The sequence below is a fragment of the Oratosquilla oratoria genome, chromosome 16 (assembly GCF_046742065.1).
Source record: "Oratosquilla oratoria isolate Oo_2021 chromosome 16, ASM4674206v1, whole genome shotgun sequence".
NCBI classification, from domain to species: domain Eukaryota; kingdom Metazoa; phylum Arthropoda; class Malacostraca; order Stomatopoda; family Squillidae; genus Oratosquilla; species Oratosquilla oratoria.
Window position 1 is genome coordinate 30,091,090 of NC_134792.1, and position 11,860 is coordinate 30,102,949.

General features: G+C 38.1%; 1 protein-coding gene across 1 annotated transcript in view; it reads left to right on the forward strand.

Annotated features, from left to right (window-relative positions):
- LOC143033742 (T-cell leukemia homeobox protein 2-like) overlaps positions 1–5,754 on the forward strand; it is a 77,222-nt gene extending 71,468 nt beyond the window's left edge. The window contains exons 3-4 of the mRNA XM_076199225.1: positions 868–1,001; positions 3,038–5,754. Coding sequence (XP_076055340.1) covers positions 868–1,001; positions 3,038–3,311 — 408 coding nt within the window. The 3' untranslated portion in view covers positions 3,312–5,754. The remainder of the gene's footprint in view (positions 1–867; positions 1,002–3,037) is intronic.
- The last annotated feature ends 6,106 nt before the right edge of the window (positions 5,755–11,860 follow it).

Consider the following 11,860-nt stretch of genomic DNA (forward strand, 5'->3'; position numbering starts at 1 on the left):
GCCTGTCAATTTCAATCGGGATACGCCCTATCCAATCAACTCCAGAAAAGTTACAATTTGGCAGTTCCCTCCTCTGCTTTTACTGGCTCTACTACCGCCATTACTAAAATGGCAGTAGGTACTGCTATTGTCATTACTGTTATCGGTACGTTGGTCTAATTCCCTTTGTTACTGATACTGATATTATTGCCAAGGTCAGTTTTATTACCAAAATATTATATATAATATATATATATATACATATGTATATATACATATATATGTGTATATATATATATATATATGAATATATACAGGTATATATATATATATATATATATATATATAGAGAGAGAGAGAGAGAGAGAGAGAGAGAGAGAGAGAGAGATAGAGAGAGAGAGAGAGAGAGAGAGAGAGAGAGAGAGAGAGAGAGAGAGAGAGAGGTAGATGAATAAATGAATAAATATATAAATAAATAAATAGAAAATATTATGCCTAGAAGTGATATTCAGCTTCCATTGGTCTTTTATTCCTTAAATAGGGTTCCGACTTTGGTTCAACTTGTTGATGTCAACAGCTGAGAGTATCTGAACAAACATGAACATATCTTTCTAAGGTTCTTGAACCTTTTTTTTTTTTTTTTTTTTTTTTTTTTAAGTCTGACCCCGAGGCTCTTGCTGACCTCGCCAAGTTTCCTTTGGACTATGAACCCCTGATCCCCGACCACCCGCTTTCACGGGATAGGTTTCCTTGGGAGAGGGAGACAAGTCTGTGTGGGGGAAAGTGAATGTCTTCGTGTGGCTGAACAAAGTCACATGTGTCCCTTCTCCTCGTCGTCTCCTTGCAAACACAGACTCTGACTTCGAGTTCTCTTCGTTGTTCTTGCAGGTGAATGAACTGGAGAAGCGTTTCGGGAAACAGAAGTACCTGGCGTCGAGCGAGAGGGCCGCCCTGGCCAAGCAACTCAACATGACCGACGCACAAGTCAAAACCTGGTTTCAGAACAGAAGAACCAAGTGGAGGTGAGTTAGTTATGTTATGTTAGACATTAGAAGGGGTAGTGGGCTTTTTTCGCGTCTGAATGAATGATTCAATTGTGTTAAAAGAAAGAAAGAAAAAATCAACCCTGGATTCTATTGTCTCTCTGTACAATGCATGCCTTAGGGTACGTCTCTATCCCGGTGTTTTACCCTCAATTTAATAAAAACACTTGGCGCTTGTCATACCCAAACTAGCAAATGAGACTAAAAGAGATTAGAATAGGTTAACCAAGGCAACATATTCCTTTTAAGTATAGACAATATAATCCTTTCGGACAATCATAACTGTTCAATTGTACAAAATAGATTAGAGTTGACCTGAAAAAATATCTGAAGGCCGTCGTTTACCCAAAATATTAGTACTGGTGGTGGAGGTAGTACGGGTGGTGGTGGTGGCTGTGTTGTTGTTGTTGTTGGTGGTGGTGGTGGTAATATTGATAGTGGTAGTGGTAGTTATGGTGGTAGGGGCAGTAGTAGTATTAGTGATAATGTATGCTAGTGGTAATGGTGGTACTTATGTGGTGATGGTAGTGATGGTGGCAGTGGCAATGGCAGTTGTGGTAGTGGTGGTGGTGATAGTGGTGGTGGAGTTTGTGTCACCCGTGTTAAACGGACGGGACGAAACACTCCGGCATCAGGCGGCAGAGGCGGGGGTAGGGGGTGGGGGATGGGGATGGGGGGGGGTGGGGGGTTGCGGCTGAAATCATGAATGGATTCAGCGTCGGCCCGTGACGTATTGACGACGTGTCGATTGTAACAAATTGAAAGCGTCAATTATTGACGGTTGAGGGACCCCTGCATGGTGAGGGTAGAGGAGGAGAGGGGGAGGGGGAGGGCGAAAGGGAGGAGGGAAGAAGAGGAGGAAAGGGAGAGGGAGAGGAGGAAAGGGGAGGGGGAAGAAGAGGAGGAAAGGGAGGGGGAAGGGGAGGGGTAGGAGGAAAGGGGTGAGGGAAGGGGGAGGAGAAAGGGGGAAGGGGATGAGGAAAGGGGGAGGGGGAGGAAAGGGGGAGGGGAAGAGGGGGAGGGAGAAGGGGAGGGGAAAGGGAGGAGGAAAGGGGGAGGGAGGAGTGGAAAGGGAGGAGGAAAGGGGGGAGGGGGAGGAGGAAAGGAGAGGAGGAAAGGGGGAGGGGGGAAGAGGAAAGGGAGAGAGGGGAGCAGAGCGTTGGACAAGCAGATCGATCTAATTAGGTCCATTTGGTCCGTGCGTTGGCTAGTGGACTTCTTGGAGAGGATGACGCCTGTAGACTTTATTCTGGTTAACAACAGACGGTCTCATTCAGCTTAGAGTGTATCATCGTTTTAATTGGATTATGGAAAAAAATCTAAAAATAAATTAATCAACGGTTATCTCAGTAGTAAGGATAACATGATGTTAGGAAAATTTACTGTCGAACATGATTCAGTACTAGATAAAAAGAAATACAATTATGTCAGTAAAAGATAACACGACTTTATTGAAATAAAATAGAAGAGAGAGAGAGATAAGGAGAGAGAGAGAGATAGAGTTAGAGAGAGATTGGAGAGGAGATCGAAAAAATTGGAAAGGAGAAAGACAGATAGAGAGATAGAGAGATAGAGAGAGGAAGAGAGAGATTGGAGAGAAAGAGAGAGATATTGAAGAGGAAATAGAGAAGTTGGAGAGAAGATAGAGAGATTGGGAGAAGGAGAGATAGATAGATAGACTGGGAGAGATAGAGATACAGGGATTGAGATATAGAGATAGAGACAGACAGACAGACAGACAGACAGACAGACAGACAGACAGACAGACACACACACACACACACACACACACACACACACACACACACACACACACACACACACACACACACACACACACACACACACACACACACACACACACACACACACACACACACACACGCACACACACACACACACAGGCACACAGACACAGACACACAGACAGACAAACAGACGGAGGAAGGAAGCTAGAGAGTTGGCGAGTACTACGGCTTCTGACCCACCGTCCCCTCCTTTGTTGCATATTGCAGACGCCAGGCCGCCGAAGAGCGCGAGGCCGAGCGCCAAGCCACCAACCGGCTGATGATGTCCCTGCAGGCGGAGGCCCTCTCCAAGGGTCTCCTGACCGACCCCCCGACGACGCCCCTCTACAACTCCAACGCTTCCCTCTGCGCCCTCGAGAACATCAAGCCCTGGGCCGAACGGAACAAGACTTCTTCGTCCTCGTCCGGGGGCGGCGGCGGGGGTGACCAGGACGCCTACAGCAGCAGCACGACGCCCGTCGTCTCGCCCACCTGCTCTTGAGGTGGAGGCTGTGCTGGTCTTCACTGGCTAAGAGCCTGAAAGGGGGGAGGACCCTCCTTAAAGAGACGTCGTCGAAGTACATGAGGTCTTTGTTCAATACTTCGTGTGTGTGTAATACGTCATTCCCCTCGAGTAGGCGTGTGAGGAGGGGAGGGAGGGGAGGAGGAGGAGGCGCGCATGTGAATAAAGATTCATGTGTGTGTGTGTTGGAGATATTTACACGTGGTTATGTGCGTGAATGTATGAAAATATTTACACGCGGCTATGTACGTGTGTTGAAAATATTTACACGCGGTTAAGTACGTGTGTGTTGAAAATATTTACACGCGTTTATGTGCGTGTGTGTTGAAAATATTTACACGCGTTTATGTGCGTGTATTTGGAAATATTTACACGCGTTTATGTGCGTGTAAGTGGAAATATTCACACGAGTTTATGTGCGAACACGTGTTCTTGTATGTGTTCGCGAGTCTTGTGAACACATCTGTACATAAAGTCTTGGATACATTAGTGAAAACATACGGTCCTACACACACGTATACACACACAAACATAATTTTGTGTTTGTGTATGTGTGTGTACGTGTGTGTGTGTGTGTGTGTGTGTGTGTGTGTGTGTGTGTGTGTGTGTGTGTGTGTGTGTGTGTGTGTGTGTGTGTGTGTGTGTGTGTGTGTGTGTGTGTGTGTGTGTATGTGTGTGTGTTTATATATGACCATATGTATGTTTACCGTGTGCACATTCACTCATAACTTAAAATATAGCAGAATGTATGGTATATTTGTAATATACAGATTTAAGATTAATGTTAGATAGGATATGTTATGTGTATGATCTCGTACCTTGTACCTCTTTTTACATTAATCTCCCTCCTCCCGCCCAAACTCCCCTCCCATTCCCATTCCCATTCCCATTCCCAGTTGGCAACTTACAAATCCGACACACATTTCCGCCCGAACTCCCTTCCAGCGTTCCTGACTTAGAATCTTTCAATTTTGTTTTCTTGGATTTTCGATTTTCTTTTTCCATCCTCTATCTCGGTTATATTCTTTCTTATTTTGACTTTTGTTGACCGCTCCGTTTGGAATATCGGTGGCCTGGTTGAATCACAAAATAGACTTTATTTCATCACTCCTTAACCCATTTAGCCAACTGTACTTTAGTGTGTCCGCAAAATATATAACATATACACATACAAAGATTACATACATAGACATGCATACGCGTATATATACTTGCACACGGAACGTCTATACGTCATACACACATCATATATGTACATATACGTGTGTGTGTATTCCCACAATATACACACACTGTATACATACACATATGAGGGTGTGTGTGTTTCCATACAAAACGCCTACACGATATACAAACATTACATACACATACGCACATTACATACATAAACACACAGATTATATACATACACATACACACATTACATACATACATACACATACACACATTATATACATACACATACACACATTACATACATATATACACATACACACATTACATACATACACATACACATATTTAATGTGTGCACATACACACATTACATACATACATATACACACATTATATATATGCACATACATTAGATACATAAACGTACGCACATTACATACATACACATACACACATTAAATACATACACGTACATACATTACATACATGCACATACACACAATACATACATACACACATTAAATACATAAACGTACTCGTAAACACATTATATGCATACACATACATTACATACATACACATACACACATTAGATACATACACCTATACACATTACATATATACACTTACACACATTAAATACATACACCTACGCACATTATATGCATAAACATATACACATTGCATACATACACATACATACATTACATACATGCACCTACACACATTACATACATACACTTACACACACACGTCCATCTACACAAAACACCTACACAATATACACACATGTAGAACCAAACACGGCATCCTAGCATCCCAACCTTCAACATCAACAAAATGGTAGATCCAATTACATGTATAGAATATTCCGGTGGTGTTATTTATTTCATGTGCCATTTATGTTGTATATAATGATTTACGTGTTGTGTAAACACACTCATGTCTGCGAATATCTACCACCAACTCATGTTCATTACACATTAACCCCTTCCTTAACGGGTGGCACTTTTCTCGTTTCTCTAATTGCCGCCAGACGATTTCATTCATCGCCGTGGCACCCCCATCGGGTTACCAAAACGTGGAGGCTTGGAAATAAGTAGTATGTCATACATTCCACTTGGATATCATAGGAGGCCACGCCCACTTTTTCCAGCTCCGCCCCCCAATGCTAAAAGAACCAATCCACAATCGGATACAAATACAAGTCCCGCCTACCCCTTCTACATCGACTCCGAATGGACCGATCCAGTACTATATATATACATACATACATACATACATATATATATATATGTATATATATATATATATATATATATATATATATATATACATAAATATATATATGTATATATATATATATACATATATGTGTATACATATATATATGTATATAATATATATATATATATATATATATGTACGTATGTGTGTGTATGTGTGTACAGTATATGTAATATAATAAAAAAAAACTAATTTTATTAAAAGAGGTTAAAAATATTCCCTTTATTTTCCTTTTACTATCTTCAAAGGACTGTAATCTAATTCAACCAATATTTTGACACAGATATGTTCGAATCTATTCTGAAAATTATTATGATTTCTTTTTCTTATGGAGCGAGGAAGGCGCAATGTAATTTCATATCACCAAGAGAGTACAACTAGATATGAGAATGAGCTATGTATCTTGAGATAAGAACAGCAATTAAACTCACAGTACGTCAGAACTCAGCAAATGTTAGTTTTGTTTATATCTACATACTTTAACTTACAATTTTTTTGTAAATAAAGTTGTATCAATGAAATATATATATATATATTACAAAGGATTACAAAGGCGGAGCATGCCGACAGGAGACCTTTTGATCCATATCTAGGTCGGATGCGAAAAAAAAATCTTAATAATAAAATAACAAATAAAAACCATGATAATGCAAATAACAAATAAAATACATAAATAAATGCATAGGTATAGTTAAATAATAAACAAACAGGTAAATAGTAAATAATAATAAATTGACATATAACTAATAATAAATAAAAATCAGACAGACAAATGATAACAAAACAAAAACAAATAATATAAGATAAATTATAATCATTACAGCATCTTAGGTATTTATCTAAATGATTTTTAAAGCTTCGAACTGAACTACATTGCACTACCTGTGCAGGAAGTTTATTCCATTCATTAACTACACGGTTGGCAAAGTTGTTTCTACCTACTTCCAAATTGAATCTATTTCCGGAGAGTTTAAGACCATTGTTTCTTGTCTGATTCTCATTCAATGTAAAAATTTGGTCACTTTTGATGTTGTCAATTCCCTTTAGAATGTTAAATACCTGTATCAAGTCACCTCTGAGTCTACGCTTTTTTAGGGAAAACAGATTCATATGTTTTAGTCGATTTTCGTATGATTTATTTTTGATATTTGGAATCAGTTTTGTGGCTCGCCGTTGTACTCTTTCCAATCTGTCAATGTCTTTAATGAGATTCGGTGACCATACGGAAACAGCATATTCCAAATGTGTATAAAAACATACACACACACACACACACACACACACACACACACACACACACACACACACACACACACACACACACACACACACACACACACACACACATAACTTTATTATGTCGTGGATCAAATTTGGACGTCATCAATGGTATACTTACACGTAATAGTGCCATGGTAACAGTGGGCGTGGCTTACTATAATTTCGATCTCAAATTGATTATCAATACTGTCAATTTACGGTCAGTCGCAGCACACACATGCATCATTTTCATTTTCTTTCCCGTGACGTGTATTTTGCTGCACATCAACTTAATTCTGCGACTGTACCAAAGTGGAACATAATTTGGAACCTCATCGTTGTAATGGGGTCGAGAATATTTACCGGCGCCGGTCAGGTCAGACCCGGAAGAATTGTCCGTCGGCTCTGTAAATGCCGGAAGGACTAAGAGATGCCGGCAGGGGGGTGGGGTGGAAGCGAGTCCCCACCCCACACACACGTTCATTTTATATATATATATATATATATATATATATATATATATATATATATATATATATATATATATACATATATGCTAATAAGAACACGGGTACGTGTGTGCACTTATGCAAAGTAGACCACTTGGAGAAAAAAACAACTAATGAAGCAGAGCGCTTTCGTATATCACATCTTCAGTGCAAAAAGTACTTTTTTCACAGATAATGTAATATACGAAAGCGCTCTGCTTCGTTAGTTTCTTTTTCCAAGTGGTCTACTTTGCATATATATATATATATATATATATATTTTTATATATATATATATATATATATATATATATACGTATATATATATATATATATATATACATACATATCGCTTGACCCTTCCATACCCCCAGCCGGTAACCTTTTCTTCCCTCTTGGTAGCGCCAGGTCATTTCATTCCTCACCCGTGACACTTGTACCCTCCCTCGGTAAAGGAAAAGTTTGATGAAATGACATCTCGCCTTCCCCTTTCCTTCCCTCCATTAATTCCCTCTTAATCATTCTTCCCTTCCCTTTCTCTTTTCTTTCCTTCCTTGCCTACCTCTGTCTTCTCTTCCTTCCTCCCTTCTTTGCTTTCCTCCTACTTCCTCCCCTTCTTCCTCTTCTTCCTTTCGTTATTTCTTACAATTTTCCTTCCTGCTCTTCTCTCCTACTTCTCCCATTTTCTCTGTTCTTCCTATTTTTACTTCCTTCTCTTCCTTCTTCCTTCTCTCCTCCCTTCCTCTTTTTTAATTTTATCTTTCTCGTTCATCCTTCCTCTATTCCTTCCTTTTTTTCTTCTTTCCTCGTTTTCTTTCTATTCTGTCTATCCTTCCCATTCTTTCTCTCTTCCATCAGTCTTCCCAAAGTTCCAAAGCCACCTCCTCCTCCACTCCACCCACGTTCACCAGTCAAAGCATCCCATTAAAGGGGCATTTAGACGGTCAAACGGTTTGACAAACCCGGTTTGTCAAACAAGTGTTTGAAGTGATGTTTGACCGTGTGAATAGGGTATTTGGTTGTCAAACACGTTCGACAAACGTGTTTGACGACCAAATACCCCGTTCACACGGTCAAACATCACTTCAAACACTTGTCTGACAAACCGGGTTTGTCAAACTGTTTGGCAGTGTAAATGGCCATTAAGACATGCCTGTTCTAGGCGACGCCGGGCGATTTTATTCAGCTAAGAGGCGAGGCACAAAGTAGAAACGATACGTGATGGCTATCACGGATCCCCATTTCACGCGTGCTATCACTCAATAGAATCACCTGGACCTAGCCAGAAAAAAATATATAAAGAGTGTCGACGTGTTAAAGGAGTAAGGTCAACCCTTGTTATTGTTGCTATTATTGTTATTATTATCATTATTATTACTATTATTGGCATTATTATTATTATTATTATTATTATTATTATTATTATTATTATTATTATTATTATTATTATTATTATTATTATTATTATTATTATTATTATTATTATTATCATTATCATTATCATTATTACTATTATTATCATTATTATTATTACTATTATTATTATTATTATTATTATTATTATTATCATTATCATTATTATTATTATTATTATTATTATTATTATTATTATTATTATTATTATTATTATTATTATTATTATTATTATTATTATTATTATTATTATTATTATTATCGTTATTATTATTATCATTTTCATCATTATCATTTATTATTATTATATGATTATTATCATTATTATTGTCATTATTATTATTAATATTATTATTACTATTATAATTATTATCACTACTATTATCATTGTTATAACTTTCTTCATTCATATTTCTATTCCCACCATCGTTATATGGTGTCATGGGAATATTTCCACACACACACACACACACACACACACACACACACACACACACACACACACACACACACACACACACACACACACACACACACCACACAACACACTCACATACTCACACACACACACACATTATATATATATATATATATATATATATATATATATATATGTGTGTGTGTGTGTGTGTGTGTGTGTGTGTGTGTGTGTGTGTGTGTGTGTGTGTGTGTGTGTGTGTGTGTGTGTGTGTGTGTGTGCATACAATATATATTAATAATAAAATAACAACAATAACGGAAGTGTTGACTTTTCCTTTTTTAATTTCGTTTATTAGGAATACAACATATCATTTGTTTAAAGAAAACGAAATTTCTGACCCCCTTAGGCCCTATGCTGGCCGTTCTGTAAATACTATGTACATAGTAGATTTCAATGTACAGCAAGACAGTGTAAATAAATAAGCATTTAAACCACTTATTATTATTACCATCATTATTCTTATCATCATCATCATCATCATCATTATCATCATAATCGGTATCGTCATGATCCTCATAACCATTATCATTATTGTTTTTATTGTCATTATTATTATTATTACTATCATTTGTAATGGACGATTTCTAACAATAATGTGACTATTACAGTTCTTGTCATTATGATAATTGTCATTGCAACGATGACGTAATTGTTTGTGTGAATGTTACCTTGTAAATACACGAATGAAATTTTTCTTTTATTTTCTTTTTCTATTTCCTTAACAGAACTCGAAAAGACAAAAAAGACAGAAAAAAGACAAAAATAAGTAAAAAAGTAGAAAAAAGTGAACGAAAAGATATATAAACAGAAAAATGTTTGAAAAAAGAAAATAATGAAAATATATGAAAAGGAAAAAGTTAAGGGAGAGACCTATTGATCCATAATGAAACCATACGTGTGTGTATGTATGTATGCGTGTGTGTGTGTGTGTGTGTGTGTGTGTGTGTGTGTGTGTGTGTGTGTGTGTGTGTGTGTGTGTGTGTGTGTGTGTGTGTGTGTGTGTGTGTGTGTGTGTGTGTGTGTGTGTGTGTGTGTGTGTGTGTGTGTGTGTGTGTGTGTGTGTGTGTGTGTGTAAACATACACATAGATGAACAAAAGAGAATCAATTCACATATCAACCAACAAATGGACCAAATATAAATCAAGAAAAATATATAAAAATTGGCATAAGCAAGAATTTGAAACCGAATGATCATTTAATATTAAAACTAAAATTATTATGCTATTGATAGTGGAAGATATCTATAAATCAACATTGTTATGATATTTACTAGACAGGAAAAGATACATACAAGATAAACGTCGAAGAGATGCATCTCCCCGTTCGTCTTCCAATCCTTCATCATGTGGAGGTGCAACCCCGAGGGGCTGGTACTCAATCTCAAGATCAGATATATAAATAAATGAATGAATAGATAATTAAATAAGAATTGAATAGATAGATAAATAGATACAGAAGCAAAATCTATTATTTGATCAATATAATGCCCCCCCCCTTCTTGAAAGGAATACAACCTAAAAGACTTAAATCCCAAGTTTAAAGTCCACATTAGGTGTTCCTAAAGTAGTGCCTCAGTGTCCACCAAGGGGTATCGAAACTAGTTCTTGGGGCTATCCAGACAGGCATCCTGGAAGATATTAAATTAACTATTTCGTTTCGAATGGTAATTTACTGTTCAAAGTAGCCATGTCTCTCTCTCTCTTTCTCTCTCTCTTTCTCTTTCTCTCTCTCTCTCTCTCTCTCTCTCTCTCTCTCTCTCTCTCTCTCTCTCTCTCTCTCTCTCTCTCTCTCTCTCTCTCTCTTTCTCTCTCTCTCTATCTCTCTCTTTTTATTTATTTTTTTTTTTTTTTTGCAGTAGATTAAAAGTAAAATTTGGGAGCAGTAGGCTACTATTGGAGAGGTGGATAGGTTGACTTGGGGTTGAACTTCGGGGTATCGGGGTTGAAGAACTTGAGAGCCACGGGGTGCCTACATGGCTCTTAGGTCCCACCCCACCCCCACCCCCCACCCACCCCCACCTCCCACCCACCATCCCCCGGGCTGAACACCCTTAGTGTTGGTGACACTGTGTAGTTGCCCCGAGTAGTTGCCACCCTGCGGGAGGGAAATGAAGGGAATCTTGGGTTTGCCAGTTCTGCTCCGGGAGATGTTTTCCAACAACAACAATAATAGCAATAACAAACAATAACAGTAGCAATAACAGAGAACACAACAATAGCAACAGCAACAAAGAACACAACGATAATTACAAAAACAGCAACAAACAACAACAACAACAAACGATAGCAACAGGAACATCAACAACAAACAATGAAACTAAACAACAAAAACAGAGCAAATCAACAACAATAACAACAGCAGCAACACCAACAAACAACAACAAGAGCCACAAACAACACAGTCAAAAACAAGAACAAACAAC